This window comes from Myotis nattereri, assembly GCF_964212035.1.
Source record: "Myotis nattereri genome assembly, chromosome: 18".
NCBI lineage: Eukaryota > Metazoa > Chordata > Mammalia > Chiroptera > Vespertilionidae > Myotis > Myotis nattereri.
The window spans coordinates 12,509,749-12,517,059 of record NC_138093.1 but is presented as its reverse complement, the minus strand read 5'-3'; the positions used below and the strand labels follow the sequence as shown (position 1 = coordinate 12,517,059).

Below are 7,311 nucleotides of genomic sequence, written 5' to 3'. Positions count from 1 at the left end.
CCTTGTCTTTGTTTTGCATTCTTACCAGTGACTCCACAGGTCATGTTTCTTCTTATTATTTTTTTTAATATTTGTATTGATTTTTAGATAGAGAGAAGAAGGGAGAGGGAGAGAGAAAAACATCGATGTAAGAGTAAAACATTAACTGGCTGCCTCCTGCACGCCCCCTACTGGGGACTGAGATGCAACCCGGGCATGTACCCTGACTGGGAATAGAACCGTGACCTCCTGGTTCATAGGTCCATGCTCAACCACTGAGCCACACCGGCCAGGCCACAGGTCATGTTTAATGATAATGTTGCAACTCAGTCGCTGTAAGGATAAAATATGAATCTGGCGACAGGAACACTTCTCTCTGCTTCGGTTGCAGTCTCAGTAGAGAGAAGTGGGGCGAGGGCGGGATTACCTGTTCATACAGGTGCTCAAATTCATCGGAACCCAGTTCCCAGCCAGTGCAGACTTGCTTTTCCCTCCCAGAGTTTTCTGTCTTGACTGTGGTCATCCAGGAATGCGCTCGGTGATGACTGGGGAGACAGGAGATGAGGGAGAGCGGAGAAACAAAGCATGATTTATCGCAGCAGCTGCGCAGGTGTGGTCCTCTCCATCTCCGTTCCAATTCCCAGCACACCTCTCACAGGTTCATGGCCAGTACAATAGGGTCATTGTGAGGTGGGCAGGGAAGGTGAGTCACCAGGTCTTCCCGAGGTGAGGTGGGCGGGAGAGATCCTCTCAGCCATCACCGGAGCTGGGCCTAGAACTGTTGGTGCAGTGCCCAGCTTCATGATCCTTTATAGATTTGCATGACTGTATATTTTATTTATAAATTCTCTATTTGCTTCTTTTTCTCTCTTCATCTACTTCTGTTCTTGTTTTATGTATCCTGTTTCTTGTTTTCTTTACCTGAACAGTTTAAAGCAGTGGTTCTCAACCTTCTGGCCCTTTACATACAGTTCCTCATGTTGTGACCCAACCATAAAATTATTTTCGTTGCTACTTCATAACTGTCATGTTGCTACTGTTATGAATCGTAATGTAAATATCTGATATGCAGGATGGTCTTAGGCGACCCCTGTGAAAGGGGCGTTTGACCGCCAAAGGGGTCACGACCCACAGGTTGAGAACCGCTGTTTTAAAGATACATTAAAGTCCATCGCCAATTGCTCTTTCTTGTCACCTGGGTGCAGTCTCTCATCTGTTGCATGTACTGATGGTCCCTCGTGTGCGGTGTAATGTTTGTCTGTGAGCCCATTTTATTTTAAAATTCATCTTGAATTACAGATGTCCGCTTTGTTTTTGTTTTCTCCCCCATTGCCTGCCTCCTCCCCGCCCCGGCCCCTCCTAAGCCTTTGCCACACTATTGTCTGTGTCCATGGGCTTCTTCATTCAGTCCTCCCTCCCCCCATTGAGAAAGTAAGCTCAGTGAAGGTGGGACCTTGTCTGTCTTGCTGACGGTATCCCAAGCCTATGTCAATGCCTGTAGTAGGGGTAGATATTTAATGAGTGAGTGATGACAAGTGACAACTCTCCATCAATCTGAGTAATTTAGAGATGGGTCTGGATGGTATCATTAGTCATAAGAATAAACCCAAGATGCATTTTTACTATTTACTGTGCTGTTTCCAGTAACGGCTTTAATCAATTCAATTTACATCCCTCCCACCCTTCTCCCTCCCTTACACAAACTTACTGACTCTCCAGTGTGTGTTTAAAAAAAAATGTTTTATTACTACCAGCAGGAACAGCCTGCATGGGGTGGCAGGTACGCTGGGCTCAGGGTGTGTGTGGTCTGTGAGAAAAGGACGATTGGGAAACTTGAAGGAAAGGGGCTGGGGCCGGAGGCCAGCTCCAAGGGTTCTTCAGACAAACTTCTGGGAACGCTTAAAGGTATCATGGCAAGCTAACGCCAAGCCGCCGATAAGGTTAAGAAATTCTTGGAAATCTAGCTGCCCATCAGAGTTGAGGTCCAATTTCTTCATCATGCGGTCAAGGACACCGGGGTCCTTCTGGTTCTGCAGAGGCAATAACAACAATAATGTTCATAGTATCTTTCTATTGTTCTTTCTAAAATGCTTTCAAATATGTTGCCAACATTTTATTCTTGCAAGAGTAGGGGCTCTAGTATTCCCACTAACCAGACACAGAACCAGAGTTAAAGTGACCTGGCTAAGGGGAAGACCTGAGACCTGAACCCAGGTTTTCTGGCTCCTAGTTCAGGGGACTTTATGTGACAATTAGGGGTTATTCAATTTTGTAAAAACAGTGGAACACCTTTTTCCCTTCAAGTGTTCCATGCAACTCCAATATACAAACTCTATAAAAGTCGAGTGATTTGAAGTGAAAATGGGATGCCCTGTCTATCAGCCTTATCTCCCACTCATCCAAATCCCCAACACATGCACACACAGCCACTGGTTCTATATGGCTACTTAAATGAACTACATTAGAAAGTCAACAGGCACATGTGGCCAGTGGCTACTATATCAGATAGTGCAGATATATAACATTTTTTTTTAAAAAAAATCATTTGAGAAGGTTCCATTGGACAGGACTGCCCTTAGAGGCTTTGGGGTAGAGGAATAAAATTAGAAATCTTTCCCATTAGGCCATTTACCATTTTGTAAGCTCTTTTCCCTAAATGGTAGGGAAGCTCTCCCTATGTCAAGTAATTTGATAACTTTGATCTTGAAAACACATCTGATTCAAAGAAAAAGAGAGAGGAGATCCTTTACTAGTCATTCTGGTCTGTGGACCTCCAGCTTGGAATGAATGAAAAGGAGACAGGAGTGTGGGGTGGGGGTTAGCTGCTGGCCAGTCTGCTTCCTTCCTGGCCAGTCTGCAGGCTTGTTTCCTGCTCTGGGTAGCTGGGGGGTGAGGGCTGGGACCCGTACCTTTGTGAAGGCAGCCAGTTCCGTGTTCATGAAGGTTAGGAACTCCGTCTTGGAGAGTGTGAAGTTGTTGCTGTCCCTCCCGGCGTACCTCTGGAAAACAGCAATCAGAGACTCGATGCACCGCTCGGTCTCTGTAGGGCTGGCCATTTTTGCCTTGGAAGAAAAAAAAAAAAATCAGGGCTCAGATAAGGGCAAGGTATCAAAGACCGGAAGCTAGAGAACACTCCAGAGAATCTCATCTCTTCATTTGGGGTCAGAGCAGTTCCTAAAGGACTGGGTCATTTTTTTTAGAGGGTTTAGGGGCCTAAGACAGGCACAGAAAGTCACATCCTGTGAGCTTCCCTCCCACATCGCATCATGGTTATTCCAGGAGAAATACAGTGAGAGGAAGTATGGAGCATGTGGCTAAGCTTGGAAGCAGTAGGCTGCCAAGATGAGAGTAAGGGTGACAGGGTCTGCTGGTATTGTTGGACCACGTGGGTAAATAGATGTATAACTATACATCCACAAATTCATGTGCATATCAAGCATTATGTACAGATTTAAAAACTTCCTGTTTTCCAGGGTATCAAGAGTCTACTAGGATGAATGAAATAGCAGTTCTTTGTAAAGCAATGCTGAGTTCCTGGGATTCAGGCATTTCTAGATAAAAACTAAAAGCTATTACTGTGTATGGGGTGAGAGATCTGAGAATTTTTTGGATGTTCAAAAGCATCTTTTATATTTTATTTTATTTATTATTATTATTTTTAATCCTTACCTGAGGACATGCTTAGAGAGAGGAAGGTTGGAGGGAAGGGAGGGAGAGAGAAGAAACATCGATGGGTTGCCTTCTTAATGTGCCCCCCACTGGGGATTGAACCATGTGCCCTGACTGGGAATCCACTGGCATCCTTTTGCACAGGATGATGCTCAACCAACTGAGCCACTCCGGCTGGGCAGCAACCGTGTATTTTACACGTGAGGACATGGAGGCATGAGAAGGGCATCGCAGAGTCATCCCTGGAATCTTGCCCTCCAGATCCTTTCTGCAGTCCTCAGCCTTTGCTCCTTCTACTTGCAGATGTCATGAATTCCCACAGGAATGACTGGTAGGACTTCTCTGGTTACTTCAAACCAGGAAGGTTGGTATGGGGGCTCTCAGATGGCTGCTCACAAAGTCCCCATGCCTTCTACAGAGCTGAACCACGGCTGTGGTTGCACCAGGAGAAAGATTCAAAGCCTGTGCTGGGCTCTGCGTCCCTTCAAGAGAAATCTTCAAGTAAATTCTGTCCTGCTGAGTGTGCCCATCATTCTAATGGGCACCTCGGGGCCCCAGAAGTGAGGAACTGCTGGGCTCCCCCTGGTGGATAAGAGCAGCAACTGCAGACTTTCTGGAACACTTGCGGGCCACACCCTTCCTCTGAGGCTTTATGGGGGGGGGGGGGGCATTGACAATGGTCTATGTGTGGGTGGTGACTTTTCTTGAGTTGTACTTCCTGGAGCCCGGAGGTGGAGGCTTTCAGGCCCCGTAATTAATGAGCTAAAGACTGATCAGAGCCCCGAGGCTGTGTGGCTGAGGGTCTCCCTCCCTCCTTCCTGTAGGCTGTTCCCTTCCCAGTCTCTCTGCTAGTAGGCGCTTTACCAGCCCAGCCAGGTGCCGGCTGCCCGCTGCCTCTGGGCGAATCTATGAAGCCCTTCCAGAGGCGGGCTCTTTCCCAAAGGTCACATTGTTGGAACTTTTTCTTAAGGAGAGAAAAGTGTTGGTAGGTTCAGGGTTTGGGGGAGAAACAAAATAGCACAGCCTACAAACATGTGTTTGCACATCCGCTTTTCTTATCAGGACTCCTAGTAAAATCGCCCTGTCTTACTGTGTCAGACGGGAACAGGATTGGCTGGGAACAGGATTGGCTGGGAGGACGTGCCAGATGGTGCAGGAGTTTCCAGACCAAGGGGCAAGGGCCTTGTGACCGTTCCATAGGCCCTCAGAGGCTTCCTCTGCCCAGTTTCCCTGTGGGATTCAGATTGCTTTACTTTTCCCCCCCTGAACATTGTTCTTGACTGCGGTCATTTAGACTATGTTTGTCCTCTTGAAAACTTGCTATCAGCCACAGGGAGAAACCTCCCTTCTCCCCAGAGGTAATTTTCCAGCCCAAACGGTGTTTCTTCACCGCGATCACATTACTGAAATGGAATTGTGAAATCTGTAGAGCTGGAGGGGTGCTGGGAGGCAATGCTCAGGGTGGGGCAGTTGCTGAAAGGGAGGAGAACAGGTCTCCTGCCCCGAGGCCAGCACTCCACACAGCTCACTGCACCTCAGAGTTGTATTTGGTGGAAACTATAATAATGAAAGAATTTTAACAACGCAAACTAAACACTCAACATTTGAGGAAAGAAAAATAAAAGGAATTTGAAGAAGTAACACTTGAAAGCAGACTCCAGGACTGAGGTTCTCATTCTTAACCAACACCCCCCTTTTCCTTCCAAGGACCACTGGTGGCATCCCCCCTCCCTCCTCCAGGGCATCATGCCAGGTTTCACCACCCGGTGGTGCTGGCGCTGCCTTTCCAAGTTCCCATGTGACTTTGTCCGTTGTTACATGGAAAGGAGAAGAGGAAAAGAGTAGGTGGGGACACAGATTGACACACTGGAGCAGGGGGTTGGCCAATGTGCTCTGTAAACGGCCAGATGATAAGTATTTTAGGCCAGTGTGGTCCATAATGGCTCCTCACTCTGCTTTTGTAACGGACCGGCAACCACAGAGACAACTCATAATGAATGGGTGTGGCCCTGCGCCAATAACACTCGATTTGTGGATGCTGAAGTCTGATTTTCATATACTTTTCACATGTCACAAAGTATTATTCTTCCTTTGATTTTCTTTCAACCATTGAAAAATGCAAAGTCCAGAAACCCCATTTGGTCCCTGGGTGGAAGTTTGCTGACTCCCTGCACCAAAGAGGAGGCAGATTTTGGAGGTGGCTTCATTGCAAAGGTAGAGAATTCAAGGTGGGGATGGCAGGAGCTAAGGGGGGACACAGGTGGCGCAGTGAGTGCCTGAAAGAAGGGGGGGGGGTTGGGGGGAGGGGAGGAGAGGGAAGGGAGGGGCTTAGCTGGGCAGGGCTCCTTCCACATTCTTGGCTGAGGTTCTGCTCCAGGGACGGGCTGCTTCCGTCTCTGTCCTGGCCCTTTGCCTGTAGTTACTGAAACTTGGATTTTCCCAGGGATCAGACGACTGTTCTGAAATGGGCCCTTCCTGGTCCACAGAGCTCCACCCCAGTCTGTAAAGTGTCTCCGGGATCCGGGGGCGCGGGCCCGCAGCACAAGCAGGACCCCCGCCCCTCCGCGCCTGAGGGACCTGGGGCAGCCGCCGCCCCGCTGGCCATGCAATTCCCACCCCTCAGCCCGAGCCCTCTCTTCCCCCCGGAAAACAAAGACTCTCCGGGGGCCACCCCTGGGCTGTTACTCCAGGTAGAACATTAGGGCTTTCCCCCTTCCGTCCTCTCTTCCCGGTTCCCTCCCACGGATTGCTCTTTCCTGCCACGTCCACCTAGAAGCCACAGATCAAGCCTGGTGGAAAGGATGCGGTGGCTTTTCCTTTCGATTTCAGAGGAAGACAAGTAAAAAGTCGGGCTTACCATGTCGGAGCGGAGCGAGGCGCAGAGGCTGTGAGCGGGAAGCGGCGCGGCGAGCTCTGGGCTGGGGCCCGCGGTCCCTGCCCAGTCCCCCGCCTGTCCCCGCCCCGCAGCCGGGCCTGACTCACTGCGCCCGCCCCTCCTGCGCTCCCCCGCCGTGCAGATCGGGACTTGTCCGCCTTACAACTCACAGGAAACCCATCCGAGCCTTAAACCATCTCTCTCTCTCTCTCCTTGCCCTGTGCACCTTGAAGCTTTTTTACTTTTTGGAATTAAAAGTTGTACCGGCCATATCCGTGGGTGGAGGAACTCATTCTGCTCATTCAGGCTGGATACCCGGAAAGATGCCCTCTAACATCGTGCAGCGTGGGGTGTGGCCCGCATCGTGGAGCAGGGGCTGCCTGGAAGCGGGGAGGCGGGGAGGCGGGGAGGGGGGCACCGAGGACAGTTAACAGAGCGGGGATGTGTGCCGAGTGGAGCACCTTGCTCTCCAACTTCCCTCTAAACCGGGAACAGTTCAGCCACAAAACTCCAAACCCCAAACTAGTGCAGTTAAGCACGGGCGCAGCCTGAAGGCCTGGCTTGGGGTTCCAGCCCTCTCTCCTATTAGAGGAACGGTTGCCTAATTCTGAGCTGTAGTTTTCTCAAGTGTGAAATGGGGATAATAATTAAGGAGATAATAAATACAAAAGGGCTCTTTAAACGGGGAGCGTTATAGAACGTGAATGACTACTTGCGGTATGGCTGTGGATTACACGGAATGTGCTTTGTACACTGTGCTCTGCTGACGTGGGGCGTCATGAACGTGA

General features: G+C 49.5%; 1 protein-coding gene across 2 annotated transcripts; it reads right to left on the bottom strand.

Annotated features, from left to right (window-relative positions):
- Window positions 1–1,700: 1,700 nt before the first annotated feature.
- Window positions 1,701–6,693, bottom strand: S100A11 (S100 calcium binding protein A11). Of its 2 annotated transcripts, none has more exons than XM_081113142.1 (3): window positions 6,506–6,693; window positions 2,889–3,041; window positions 1,701–2,009 (listed from the first exon to the last, which is right to left on the bottom strand). In XM_081113142.1, the coding sequence occupies exons 1-3, from the start codon at window positions 6,506–6,508 to the stop codon at window positions 1,857–1,859; spliced, it is 309 nt and encodes a 102-aa protein (XP_080969268.1). In that variant the 5' UTR covers window positions 6,509–6,693; the 3' UTR covers window positions 1,701–1,856. The 2 variants fall into 2 exon arrangements, with proteins under 2 accessions (XP_080969268.1, XP_080969269.1); XM_081113143.1 differs by lacking the exon at window positions 6,506–6,693 and adding an exon at window positions 3,649–5,002.
- Between the last annotated feature and the right edge of the window lie 618 nt (window positions 6,694–7,311).